This window comes from Camelus ferus, chromosome 15, assembly GCF_009834535.1.
Source record: "Camelus ferus isolate YT-003-E chromosome 15, BCGSAC_Cfer_1.0, whole genome shotgun sequence".
In the NCBI taxonomy this organism is placed as follows: Eukaryota; Metazoa; Chordata; class Mammalia; order Artiodactyla; family Camelidae; genus Camelus; species Camelus ferus.
In genome coordinates this window covers 445,139-459,407 of record NC_045710.1, presented here as the reverse complement: position 1 = coordinate 459,407, position 14,269 = coordinate 445,139, and the positions used below count along the sequence as shown (strand labels likewise).

At 40.4% G+C, this 14,269-nt stretch overlaps 1 protein-coding gene across 9 annotated transcripts in view; it reads left to right on the top strand.

Annotated features, from left to right (window-relative positions):
• SH3YL1 (SH3 and SYLF domain containing 1) overlaps window positions 1-8,611 on the top strand; it is a 46,107-nt gene extending 37,496 nt beyond the window's left edge. For 7 of the 9 annotated variants that reach the window (XM_032496924.1, XM_032496926.1, XM_032496925.1 and 4 more), the window contains 2 exons: window positions 3,203-3,259; window positions 7,810-8,611. In XM_032496924.1, coding sequence (XP_032352815.1) covers window positions 3,203-3,259; window positions 7,810-8,000 — 248 coding nt within the window. In that variant the 3' untranslated portion in view covers window positions 8,001-8,611. Of the gene's footprint in view, window positions 1-3,202; window positions 3,260-7,281; window positions 7,532-7,809 lie in introns of those variants that run through there. The other 2 variants (XR_004326050.1, XM_032496922.1) reach the window with 2 other exon arrangements.
• The last annotated feature ends 5,658 nt before the right edge of the window (window positions 8,612-14,269 follow it).

Here is a 14,269-nt window from a genome sequence, read left to right as displayed (position 1 = left end):
CTATGTGTCTGTTTTTGTGCAAGTCCCATACTGTTTTGATGACTGTAGCTTTGTAGTATAGTTTGAAGTCAGAGACTGTGATTCCTCCAGATTCTGTTCTTTCTCAAGGTTGTTTTGGCTAGTTGAAGTCTTTTGTGTTTCCATACACATTTCAACATTTATTGTTCCAGTTCTGTGAAAAATGGCATTGGCTATTTGATAGACATTCCACTGAATCTGTAGATTGCCTTGGGTAGTATGTATGGCCATTTTAACAGTATGGATTCTTCCGATCCAAGAGCACGACATATCTTTCCATCTGTCTGTGTTGTCTTCAATTTCATCAGTGTCACAGTTTTCAGAGTAGAGGTTTTTTTCCTCCTTGGGTAGGTTGATTCCTAGGTATTTTTTTCTTTTTGATGCAATGGTAAATTGACTCATTTCTTAGTTACTCTTTCTGATATTTCATTGTTAGTGTATAGAAATGCAACAGATTTCTGTATATTAATTTTTGTGTCCTACAATTTTATCAGATTCATTGATGAGCTCTGGTAGTTTTCTGGTGGCGCCTTTAGGGTCTTCTGTGTATAGTATCATGTCATCTGCAAACAGTGACAGTTTTACTTCTTCCTTTACAATTTGGATTCCTTTCATTTTTCTTCTCTGATTGCTGTGGCTAGGACTTGCAAAACTATGTCGAAGAAAAGTGGTGAGAGCGGTCATTCTTGTCTCGTTCCTGACCTGGGAGGAAGTGCTTCCAGCTCTTCACGGCTGAGCGCGATGTTGTCTGTGGTTTGTCATATACCGCCTTTGCTATGTGAGGCATGTTCTCTCCATGCCCACTTTCTGGAGAGCTTTTATCATAAGTGGATGTTGAACTTTATCAAAAGCTTTTTCTGCATCTGTTGAGATAATCATATGGGTTTTTTAAATTCTAATTTTTATTTAAGTTTTGTATTTCCAGTCATGGTTAAGGTCTTCCCACCTCCTCAGGAGATTGCACTCATGGTGTCCTACATTTTCTTGCAGTACTTTATTCTTGCAATTACTGTACGCTTACTCTTTTTACCTTAAGACCACTTTAGCAACATACCCCTCCACCCCCAATATGCAATTCTAGTTAAAATAATATTATGTACTTCTATGAATTCTGTGATTTATGGATATTAATTACAATAATAAATGCATACAATAATAAATGCATACACTAATAAATTTGGCATTTGTATGATAATCTTCCCACTTTATGCTTTCCGTTTGTTATTATTTTATGTCTTTCCTGACATTTTGTAGGTTCTGTGCTTTTCTTGTTAAATGTATAAGTACTTTATAATTTTGGTTTTCTGTGGTGAGTGGAATGTACTGTCCCACTTGCATTGTAGAGTGCTTATTTTCATAGCTGAGAAAGCCTTAATTTGCATATATTTTGTCTTATGTATTGTCACCTACCTGAAATCTCTTATTTCTAGTCAGTTTTTTGAAATAGATTCTCTTGGGATGATTATGCCCTCTTTCCCACTTTGCCATTGCTTAATTCTGTATTTTTATACAAGTAAACTTCTTAGGCCAGTGGCCTTCAAGTTGGAGCACGTCCCTCCTCAGGGGCCACACAGAGACTGTGCAGGGCACGTGGGCACAGGTAATTTGGGAGATACGATTTCCAGATCTCCAGTTCCCACAAGTGTTCATCCTTAAAGCTGACCCATGACATGAGGCTGTCCTCTGTCTGCTGGCCTTTCATGGGAGCTTTATTCGCACTTGAACAAAAGCACCGGCAAATCATCTTAACCATTTGCACTGAGTAGTCCGCACAATGTGAGGATAATGATCCAGTTTGAAATGTGGATGTTGATATTGGTGCAGTCAATAAGGCTGATGAGCAGTAAATAGTTTGGTAGATTAGGTGATTTCTATTTTTTTTGCTTTTAGCAAAGTTGAAGGGGGAACCTAATGACATTGTTATCTGAATTTACAGTGAGTAGTAATTAATATTATCATTATATATTAATTATTTTAAAAATCACATAGCTATTTATCACCAAAATAAAAAGTTATAATAGTAAGTTTATTACTTTATAAGTAATATTTTATTATTGTTGCTTTTAGATGATAGATCACTGTATGATTTTTTACCTCTGTCTTGGAAGGGATATAGAAGAACTCTGTCACATTGCTATAAAATATCTCTTTCTTGCCCTCTCTAGTTTTTATAAAAAACAGCTTTCTTAGCACCTATATCTTTAAAAAGGAACACTGAAATACAATTTGATGTTGAACTATGTCATTCCAGAAACAAGAAATAGTCATCTTGTATGTCAATTGTTAAAAGTCTTGCCCATATATTGAGATGCATTTCAAATAAAATTTTACTTTCATGTTTAGTAAATTAACAAATTCGTAATATAGTTCACATTTTGATCAATATATACCAACATGAAACTCAATCTAAGAAATTATTTAATAGAGGATTGTGTTACTTAAAATTTTTAAATAAATTTATGTACAAATTTTTGTAGAAACTTATATAAAAATACATTAATACATTAGTAAAAATATTTGTGACAAATAGAATGAATATATGATTTGAAGGTTAAAAATGAACAGCATGTAATCTCTGACTATTAAAAAAATCTCACTGATTTTCTTTAATGAATGATGGTGAGTTCGAATCACTATCACATTGAGATCCTTTTATTCAAAAAAGGGGAGATATGATTAAGTAATTGATAGTGAAATATGCTGAACATTATACCCTTAAGCTTATATTCAACAATTTTAGGTATCAATTAAAAATACACAAGTGAATACTTGCTGTTTAAAAATTATCTTAGGTGTTAAGCAAGCAAGGATGCTTGAAAATCACTGGCTCGGGGATTGGAGGGTTTTTATTTGGGTATTTTATAATCACTTCTGGAAAAATATGTGCATGTTTTTCATAAACATGTAACTGCAAGGCCCTGAACTGCCGTTTATATGCATCTGGTCACACAGACACCAGACGTTCACCCTCTGCATTATGCTTGATCTATTTCCTGTGTTTATTCAGGTACTCCTCTTGATTTAAAGATGACAAATTAATGATATTTCTATCATTACAGTTACAGTAATTTAAAATACTTGCTCAGCAAGGACAAGATTTGGCATTCTGGAGTATCTTGTATACCATACACTAATAAGGGTTCTGAGCGCTGCCCCCTTATACTTGTCTGTTTCCTTTTTGCAGGTAGCAGAAGTGAAAATAAGCTCTACCCTGAACTTCCCAGCTGTCGTGAGAGAGCTGGTAAGTAAATAACCTCTGTTCTGAAATGATTCACAGCCATCTCCTAATCACAAACTTCCTGCTTAATCTGGCAGGATGTGACAGGATCTGGGAATCCCTCCTTGGTTTGTGGGCGACCCACCGCACCGTGAGAAGCGCTTCAGTTAACACGTGCCACGCACAGTTAGACACTGAGCTTGAGGGGTCGCCAGGCTGAGCTTGCGGGGTCGCCAGGCTGAGCTTGCTGGGAGGTGCCCTCTCTCCCGAGGGAACAGGGATGTTGGCCACGGTGCGCAGAGGCTGTGAACCCCCTGCAAAGGCCTGGGAACTGGAGTTCCTTTCCTCAGACTTCTCTGGAGTCTGCACCTGCAGCCCAGGTGCCTCAAACATATTAGAAATGTCTCTTTAAAAGCAAAGAGGGAAAATGTTTAGTAATAAGAAACAAAACCCTAGTGGGCTCTGGAGGCAGAGGCTCAGACTTAACACCCCGTACTTCCATTCACCAAAGATAATGTTCCCTCCCGTGGCTGGGCGGTTGGTTGGGTTTTATTTCTGTATCTGAAGGGGTAGGGCAAGTTGTACAAACAGTAAGTGCTAGGTTAATATTAATATTAATTTATTTTAGTCCTTTCTCAAAATATGAAGGACTCTGAAGAAGAAAATAAAAGAGAAAATTTAAAGTCTATTTAAAAAATAAATCTTACTTTCCATTTCTGTGTTTAAAAAAAAAAAAAGCAGCTGTGAAAGAGTTAAAACTCTTACCAGGGATGTCCTTACACCCTGGTCCATTACCCTTGTGGAGAGAAGTCAAAAGCCACGGGCCTGAGGCCCAAGAGGAAAAGCCCCCTGCGCAGGACACCGGCCCCCTGCAGGCCAGCTCTCCAGCCTGCCCCGGGCCTATAGATGGGCTGTGTGACCATCATTCTCCAGACGTGCACACTTCTACTTTGCACCTTTGGAGGCTCCAAGCATGTCCTCGGGTCTCCCGGAGGGCCGCGGCGAGAGCCGGCAGCCCTGCTCACTGGGCTTGGTAACTGAGCCTGTGTGACAGAAGTGACAATAAGCTCTATCCTGAACTCCCCACCGTCATGGAAAGTTCCTGGGCCAGCGTCCATCCTGGCCTCGCTCCCACCCTGTAACCATCCATGGGAACATGGCAGCTCTGTGTTGGCTGTTGTCCTGGCTGCATGGGGCTGAGTGGCACCTGTGGACTAAGTCTGCCTGGGGCCAGTAGTGCCCCCTCCCTGGCTGTGACAACCCAAATGCCCCAGACTTTGCCTTCTGAGAACCCCCTGGTCTGGTGGCCTCACTCGGTGGCCTATCCAGCTCGCTCAGCATGACACTCGCAGTCCTACAGAGGACGTGGCCCCATGTGGCCTAGGCGGAACGTGCATGCCAGGATCAAGTCACCTACCCAGCTCATCACTGCAGTAAATGTGAAACAACCCCAAGGCTGTGTTCTCTTACTTCTGGTCACTTCTTGAAAGGGACCTTCCAAAGGCTGAGACCCTTCTTCTGAGTCATGTCTGAGGCCAGATGTATTAGCTACACATGGGTCACACTATGCAGGCTCCACCGAGAAGTAAAGCAGCGGAGTCCCGTGGACCCAGCCTTGCTCGTCACGAGCCTTAGAGCAGCTGCCAATCACTGGAGCTGATGTGATCTGCTTCCTGTTACGTGTAGCCCTGATTTGGGAGAGAAAAATAACCTCTGTTTGAATTAAACTTGAGTATTTTGACAAAAAAGGCCAATTGCTTTAAAGATCCTTCCGATTTTTTTTTTTAAGTGCAAAAATACAAAACTTGAAGGCATGTGTTACTCAGGAGGGCAGGCACCTGTGCAAGTGGGCTGCTCAGTGACCCAGTGGGCTTGGCTTCTGTGGCCTCCAGGGTGGCCTCCCTTCCTGGAAAAACATGCCTCCTTGGCTCATCGGGTTTTAATGAATCATTTTGTGAACATTAAACATCTCCTATGGAAATTGTTCCTAATACTCACAGTGAAGAGGAACTTCACCGAATTCCCGGCTCACTGAAGAGAAAGCTAGCAGCAGGGCGTGGCACCGAGCAGCCCGTGAGCCGTCCCGTCCTGGGAGCACCTGCCTTCGCTCAGGCCAGGCTCCCTGCTTTGTTTCCAGGTGGATGAAGTTTCCCAACACACTAAACTCCTGACTCCTAGACTCGTCCCCCGGGAGGTGGAGGGTTGGCCTGACGAGGCAGCTGGGTGAGGCGTCTGGCACACCCACGCCTGCCTGTCTTAGCCACGTCCCTCCCCAGCTCTGCCAGCATGAGCCCCCACATCTGCCTCGGCTTGGCTCCAGCCTGCACAGGAAGAGGGGCCTCCTCCATCCCAGCAGCGCTGCCCCTCCTCACACCATCCATCCCTTTACTGCTTTACCCTTGTCTCAACTGGAGACCACAGAGCAAATTAGAGGGCAGGGAGTGAACCAAGTCTGTGATCCCCTCCGCCTTTCCTCTTCTTTAGTTCGTAATATCTTTTTCCCCTAATTACTCGTCATAAGACATATTTCTGTGACCACTAGGAACCAATCCCGTTGTCAGTGATTAACAAGGATCATCAGCATCAGCTATTATTATTTGCACAGTCTGTATAATGCAGGCTTGCGGGAAAAGATACTGATTGTCCTTGAAATTTTGCCCTGCAAAAGCAAAATGCTCTGCTGAATCTCAGCTCAGTCTGTTGAATACAATTTAAGACGTGTGTGGTTGCTGAGGACCCTGGGTGTAATCTCAATAGTGGTTAAGAGCGCTGGAGACAGACTTCCCAGAGTCAGCTCCCACCCCTGGGACCAACCACTCAATGTCGGCAAGTCTAGGTTCGCATGCTGTGCAGTGGGGATGCGTGGGCACGTCCAGCGCCCACCTCAGTGCCCGGCTCAGCAGACAGGAGGGACTTACCGTGCGTATGGCGAGGAGCACCTGCTACCCTGCCATCAGCATTCCTACACATCTTCAGTTCTGCAGTTAGTGCTCCAAACAGGATACGCGTGCGGCAGCTGAGACGGCTGTGGCTTCCAGAACATTCCCCGATGCTCACAAGCATCTTTTACTCGCTTCTTTCTGTCATCTGTCATTTCTGGGAGACAAGAGGGTGAAGGAGTTACTTGAGGGCTTCCATTATTTAAGTTCGGTTACTCTAGATTGAGCTTTACATAGGGAGGTCATGACTATCGTTACTGATAAGAAAATCATGTTCAGAATGATTTTTTCTTCAACATTAACTTACGTTCTTCTGATCTGGTGACAACGTGGCACGGCATGAGGACTGGTCTCAACGTAGTGTGACAGCTACTTTCCCTGGTCGTCAGGGTGTTAGTAGTCATTCAGCTGGTTTTGATTGTATCCAGACTCTATCAAATTTTATTCTTTTAGTGACATACTTTTAACCTGACTTCTTAAAATTTATAGGTTAAAAATAAATATAGTATAAACTATTAAAATATGAAGAGCTTCATTTTACAGAAAAACTATGCCAGTAATATTGCTACTGTAATTAGTTATTATTAAGCTTATGTCTTTTAGGAGAACTCAACTATAAGACATGCTTTATAGAAAGAACTGTAGCACCATCTTGTGTGAGATACAAATTCAGTGCTTCAGTCATTGTAGTTAAAAGTGATGACTGTTTTTATTTCTTACTGACAGGCCAAATTCAGTTTATTTTTTATTATAGTAGTAGTATAGTCTCAAATGAGTAACTGGCTTTAGAATTTGGTTATTTATATTTTCTGTGTATTTGCTCTTAGATGCGTTTAACAAGCATCTAATGGCCTAAGGTATGCACAAAATTGTACGAAACATGGAAATGCTGAATTCCATGTAGCTGAGCGCACAGAAGGTGTGTTTCTGTAGAATTCTTGTGATGCTGCACAGTTTATAGTGTTGGCTGTCTTTTACTCATGTTGCCCACTCAGTTTTGAAGGTTTTTCTTCCCAATACAACACACAAAATTCTAGACACAGTGTAGAAGTTCTTGTTAAACATGTGTAGACGTGCTTGTTGATGTGCAAGTTTGAATTTCACCAGTGTTTCGCGAGAAGAGATCAAGTAAGCACAGCACGGAAAACAGCCATAAAAGCCTGGGGGAAGAGTGTCCGCTGCGGCAGTGGCACAAGCACCTGGGCCGGAGTCCTCAGAACCCCTGACTGCAGAGCACGGTGTTTGAATCGAGCCTTTGATGATCCAGTCAGGAGCATAAGCATCACCTTTTATCAAATAAGTATAATTCATGGGAACTATCACGAGTATGCTATTAAAATGGGGAAAACTGAGTAATATTATCTTACAGATTATTCAAAATTTAAACAATTACAACCACAAATATTTGCTAAACACATAGTTTAAGCACATAATTTTATGCAGTTTGACTTGTGTGGATTTAGGGAGTGTTATTCCCAAACATGGCTCTTCACAATGTGCTGAAGTCGCACAGCCCACGTGCTTCCAAGGCGTCCGCACACCAAGCCCTGAGTTGTTAAATGATATCTTATTGACACATACTTCCAGTTTTCTCATAAAAATGTGAATAATTTAAATAAGTTTTTCTTGTTTTAGGCAATTCAGACCAACCCATAGAAGTGACAGCACTGTATTCTTTTGAAGGACAGCAGCCAGGAGACTTGAATTTTCAAGCTGGAGACAGAATCACAGTTCTATCAAAAACAGACTCACATTTTGATTGGTGGGAAGGAAAGCTCCGAAGTCAAACTGGCATTTTTCCAGCCAACTATGTTACCATGAATTAAAGTTTATATTATTTCCTTCTTTGAGAATTATAAGAAAATTATTTCTACACTCACAGGATTTACTATCCAGTTAAACAATGTTTTTAATACAAGTCCAAAAACTCTTCTGTTTATTCCATAAACTTTTATCCTGTATGTAAAAGTTTCTTCTGTATATAAATGGTTACCTTACGTACCTTTAAATACTTTCCACTAATTTTATTACATACACTATTTAATAGTTAATGTCTTCCAATGTATGTGGTCACATTTCTTTTGTGTTCATTTTCAAACATCCATAAACGTTTGATTTGACTTTGTACGTGATGACTTTAATTTGGGAAGCTTAAGAATGGGGCATGAATTCTAACGGTATTAAGTAATACTTAGAGTTATAGGTACTAACTAGAATATTAATTCTTAAAATTATTTCTATACCTTCAAAAATTGCATATTTATATTTCATGCACATATATGTAACATGCTATTACACAAAAATTCAACCACTATTCATTAAAAAAGATGACATCTATTAACTTTCCTTCTTTGTGAGGTTATGTTCATTTGTAGCAGTAGAATAAACTTATGCTGACATGGTTCTGTTGTCCCAAAATAAATGTTTTAAATGCTAAGTTACTGTTTTTATCTTGTTTTTCTTATTTGCTTTTTGTAAAGTAACCAGAGGTCTGTGGTTGGTCTGCAGGTTAAAACTCACCTCCATGATTATATTCTAAATTCTTTTTTTCAGCTTTATTGACATAAAATTGACAAATAGAATTGTAAATTTTTTTAAAGTTCTGTGATTTGAAATACACAGACATTGTAAAAGGATTCTTACTGAATTAATGAACACATCCAACATCTCACATATTTTTTTATTTGATGAGAACCCTTAAGTTCTACTCTCTTACCAAATTTCAATTATAGAATGCAGTATTATAACTGTAGTCACCATGCTGTAAATTAGAGTCCCCAGAACATACTCCTCTTATAAACTGGAAGTTTGTACCTTTGATCAACATCTCTCAATTTCCCCCACCTCCCAGCCCCTGGTAAACACCAGTCTGCTCCCTGTTTCAATGAGTTTGGCTTTTTAAAATCCCATTTGAGATCATACAGTATTTGTCCTTCTCTGCTTTATTTCATTTAATATAATCCCCTCAATTTCATCCATGTTGTTACAAATTTCAGAGTTTTCTTCCTTTGCCCAGAGAATGAATATATCTATATTTATCTATAGATCTATCTGTAGATAGAGATCTCATATTTTCCTTATCCATTCATCTGTTGATGGACATTTAGGGTTTTCTAGATATAATAACATGCCATCTGTAAACAGAGATAATCTTACTTCCTCCTTTCCAATTTGAATGCCTTTTATTTCTTTTTCTTGCCTAATTGCTCTGGCCATGGCTTCCAGTACAATGCTGGAAAGAAGTGGTAAGGGTGAACATCCTGATTGTTCCTGGTCCCGGAGGGAAAGCTTCCAGATTTTCACTGTAGAGTATGATGTTAGCTGTGGGCTGGTCAAACATGAGCATGTTGTTTAATCTCCACATATTTGTGAACTTTCCAGTTTCCTTCTTATAATTGATTTCTAGTTTCATACCATTGTGGCCAGAAAAAGATGCTTGATATGATTTCAATCTTCTTAAATTCATTCAGACCTGTTTTGTGCCTAACGTAGGCTCTGTCCTGGAGAACGTTCCACATGCACTTGCCGAGAATGTGCATTCTGCTGCTATTGGATGGAAGGTTCTGTAAATGTCTGTTATGTCCATCTGGTCTGACATGCTATTTAAGGCCAGTGTTTACTTATTGATTTCCTATTTGGATGATCTATCCATTGATGAAAGGGGGGTGTCAAAGTCCCCCCCATAATTTTGTATTGCTGTCTATTTCTCCTTTTAGGCCTGTTAATATTTGCTTTATATATTTAGCTGCTCCGATATTGGGCTCATAAATGTTTACAAACATTTTAGCCTCTTGTTGAATTGACCCCTTTATTACTATATAATGACCTTCTCTGTCTCTTATTACAGTATTTCGATTAAAGTCTGTTTTTTTCTGATATAGCTACCTCTGCTTTCTTTTGGTTTTCGTTTGCATGAAATATCTTTTTCCATCCCTTCACTTTCAGTCTGCATGTGTCTTTAAAGCTGGTGAGTCTTTTGTAGGCTGAGTTGAGTCTTATCTTTTCTTAAATCCATTTAGCTACTCTATGTCTTTTGATTAGAGACTTTAGTCCATTTACACTTGAAGTAATAATTGATAGGTCAGGACTTACTATTGCCATTTTGTTGGTTATTTCTTGGCTGTTTTGTAATTCCTCTGTTCCTATCTTCCTCTCTTGTTCTCTGTCTTAGTGATTTGATAATTTTATGTAGTGCTAGTCTTAGATTCCTTTCTCTTCTTTTGTATACCTACTGTATGTTTTTGCTTTGTGTTTACCATGAAGCTTACAGAAAACATAACAGTCTCTTTTAAACTGATAACAACTTTGCACACATATTAAAGTTCTACATTTTTACTCTCCCTCCACATTCTATGTCTTTAATGTCACAATTTATCTATCTTTACCTGTATATCCATCAACAAGTTATTGTAATTATAGTTACTTCAACGCTTTGTTATTTAACCTTCATACTAGATTTATAAGTGATCTAACCACCTCCACCATTACAATAGGAGAGTATTCTGAATGTAACTCTATTTTTAATTTTACCAGTGAGTTTTATGCTTTCATATGTTTTCCTGTTACTAATTTGCATTATTTCACTTCCTCCTGAAGAACTCCCTTTAGCATCTCTTGTGAGGCAAAGTCAGTGGTGATGAACTTCTTCAGCTTTTGTTTATCTGGAAAACTCTTTATCTCTCCTTCAATTCTGAAGGACAGCTTTGCGAGGTAAAGGATTCTTGGTTGACAGTTTTTTCTTTCAGGACTTTGAATGTATTATCCTGAGAGCTCTCTTCTGGCCCACAAGGTTTGTGCTGAAAAATCCACTGGCAGTCTTTTGAGAGTTCCCTTGTCATAAGTTGCTTTTGTCTTGCTGCTTTTAAGATTGTCTTCTTGTCTCCAACTCTCAACTGTGTGATTACAATGTGTCTCAGTGTGGGATTCTTCAGGTGCAGCTTATTTGGGGTTCTGGGCTTCCTGGGTCAGGACGTCTGTTTCTTTCCTCAGTTTACAGGAAGTTTTCAGTCGTTATTTCTCTGAATAGGCTTTCTGCCTCTTTCCCTCTCTCGTCTCCTCTGGGACCTCTGTAATGTACCCATCCACCTGCTTGGTGGTCCCAAAAGTCCCCTAAGTGTCTTTACTCTTCATTCTTTTTCCTTTTTGTTCTCTACTTGAATAAATTCTACTGCCCTATTTTCAAATTTGTTGATCATTCCTTTTTCTCAATCTAGTCTGCTATTGAATCTCTGTATTTGAATGTTTCAGTTAAGTTATTTTTATTCTGTTTTTCAGCACTATGATTGCTGTTTTGTACTTTGCTCATGGATTGCTTTCCTGAACCAGTGAGCATCTTTATGAGGGTTTTTTTGAACTCTCTATCAGGTAAATTGTTTCTTTCTATTTTATTAAGGTAAGTTTCTGAAGATTTATATTGCTCTTTTGTTTAGAATATGTTCCTCTGCTTCTTCATTTTCCTTGACTTTCTGTGTTTGTATCTGCACATTAGATAAAACAGCCACGTCTCCCAGTCTGGATGGAATGTTCTCATGTAGGAGTTGAATCCTGGCTATCAGCCCAGCCTGAGCTCCTGAGCTCTCAAACCTCTATGATTGTCCAAACTGCTATCTTAGTTTTTAGTGGCTCCCAGTAGTTGAGGGTGTACAAAGACCCGTCAGTGTTCCAGAGAAACTCTCTGTCGGCTCCTAGGTGTGGGCTGATTGGAAGCTGGACCCTCAGGCAGGACTGAGAAAGTATGTAATTTAGCCCTTTCTGTGGAGAAGCTGGGAGATGAGTGTTTTCACTTGCTCAGTCCATGCTGAGCTGCAGGGTATAGCTGGGGGTATTCCTGTGTCCAGTTAAAAACTGCATCTTGGTTTCAGTCCAGTGGGATTTGTGAGTGTCAGTCCTGCAGGCCACCAAACTGGGTGATTGGGGGCCCATCCCTCGAATGGCAGCTATAAAACCTGGGGCACTAGATGTGTGGACAAGCTCCTTCCAGGGAGATGCCTGGTTTTACTGTTGGAGTGAACCAGAGCCAGGTGGCAGGGCTCTAGGGAGGGTCACAGCCAGCACCTGGATGTGTGCTAATTAGATGCTGGGCCCCAGGCAGCAGATTGCAAAGTACACAACCAAACCCTTTCCAGGGAAGTGAAGCGGGAAGATGGCCTTTCTACCTGCTCTCTCCGAGCTGGGCCCTTGGGGAGCAGCCTCCCCCTGATTCCTCGTTTGCTACATTCCGGTGGGACTTGTGGACACAGGCCCTGTTAGCTTTCAGAGCTCAGTGACCTGGAAGCTCATCCCTTGGGTGGAAGCCTTAAAGTTGGGGTGCTAGTTGTTCAATTTAAACCCTTCACTCTGCAGGGAGAAGCTGGGAGTTGGGGGTTCCCTCAGCTGCAGGGCACTGTGCTGGGGGTGGGGTTTATGGTGTGGATGCGCCTTTCCTACCTTTTCTGATGTGGGTATTTTCTGTTACCTGATGTGTAGGAATCACTCAGCCAGGCTCTAGATTTCTCTCAGAGGAAACTGCTCCATGAGTAGCTGTGTACTCAGTGCCTCTGTGGAAGGGAAATTCAGGAGCCTCTGGGTCACCATCCTGGTCCTTCTAACTTCTTTCTTGAACTCCAGACCCGTATCTCCAACTGTGCATTTGACAGCTCTATCTGGACCTGTAATAGCATCTCAAACCTTGCTCGTCCAAAGTAAACCCTTGCTTTCCCGCCCCTAAAGCCTGCCCCTCCCTCAGTGCCCCTCTGGAAATCCCACTCATCCATTGCCTTAGACCACAGGATTGCTCAGGAGACATCCTTGATTCCTCCTCTCATCTCAAATGCTAAATCAAATGCACCAACTTAGTGTTGGCTTCAAAATACTTAGCATACGCAACCATTTCCCACTGTCTCTGTCACCACCACCCTTTAATTAAGGCAAACTCCCAGCCCCAGACTTCCCTCACAGATACAGTGTGGATTCCTGCTTCCACACTGCAGCTAAGTGAGCCTCACATGCCAGCTTTTCATCCTGCTTTGCGTTCTGACAGTCTCACATTATGTGCAAATGTGTGATGACCTTTTTATAACATAATTCTTAAGACATGGAAAAAGGAGAATATTATCATTACCCAGCAAGAAAGAAAACAAACTCTTCCCAACCTTCCTCCCTTTCTGACTCAAAGGTAATCAGCCTGAATTGGCTATTTATTAGTTCCATATATTTCTTTATATTTTCATTATATATGTATGTGTCCCAAAGCACTATGTCATATTGTCTTGGATAGTTATAAGCTTACAAAATTTACACTTTGAAACTTACAAAAGTGATACAGTGAATGCATTCATTTGCCATGGAATTATCATGTGTTCTGGTGTATATATTCAAGGAAGGAAAAGATATGGTGGAGAAGTTCAGCAGAAAGTTGGGAGAGAACTAAATGAAAAAAATTGGAATTAAAAAGTAAACTAAACCAAGAACACAATAAACAAATTTAACAGTAATTTAGACACAGCAAAAGGAGAATCATTGAACTGGGGTTAGGTCTAAAGCCCAGAGTTAAAAGAACTAAAACACAGGAAAATCCATTTGCTCATTTCCCTGCTCCGGTCAGATTTCAGGCCCTAAAGGTGAGCCGTAAATGCAGCAGGACCAGCAATGCTGCTCACTTCTTTTTCTTTTCTTTTTTTTTTTTTTGCATGTTTCCTTGGCTGTTCTTTATATTTATTTTCAAGTGTGAAGTTGAAGAATCAATTTAACCATCTCTGGGGGAAAAAAAAAAAGACTTAGTATGTTTTAGTGGGATTGTGTTAAATTCATATATTAACAAGGAAAATTGTCATCCTAATGAAGTTCAGTCGTCCAAAGCAAGGATAAAGGATGTCTTTCCATGTGTTCAAGTCTAATGTTGTCTCTAGGAGTGTTTTAAAGTCCCCTCACATGTAATTTGCATGTTTCCTGTTAAGTTTACTATTTTTGTGGATATTTTAGTTTGGCATCTACCTACTTTCAGTATCTCATCCACACCCCTTGCTGCAGGGGCTTTTACATGCCTCCCGCTTCACCAAGGGTCCTGGAGGAGGAAGCCAAGTCTTCTTCAACTTTGCATTTTCAGTGCCCAGCAAGC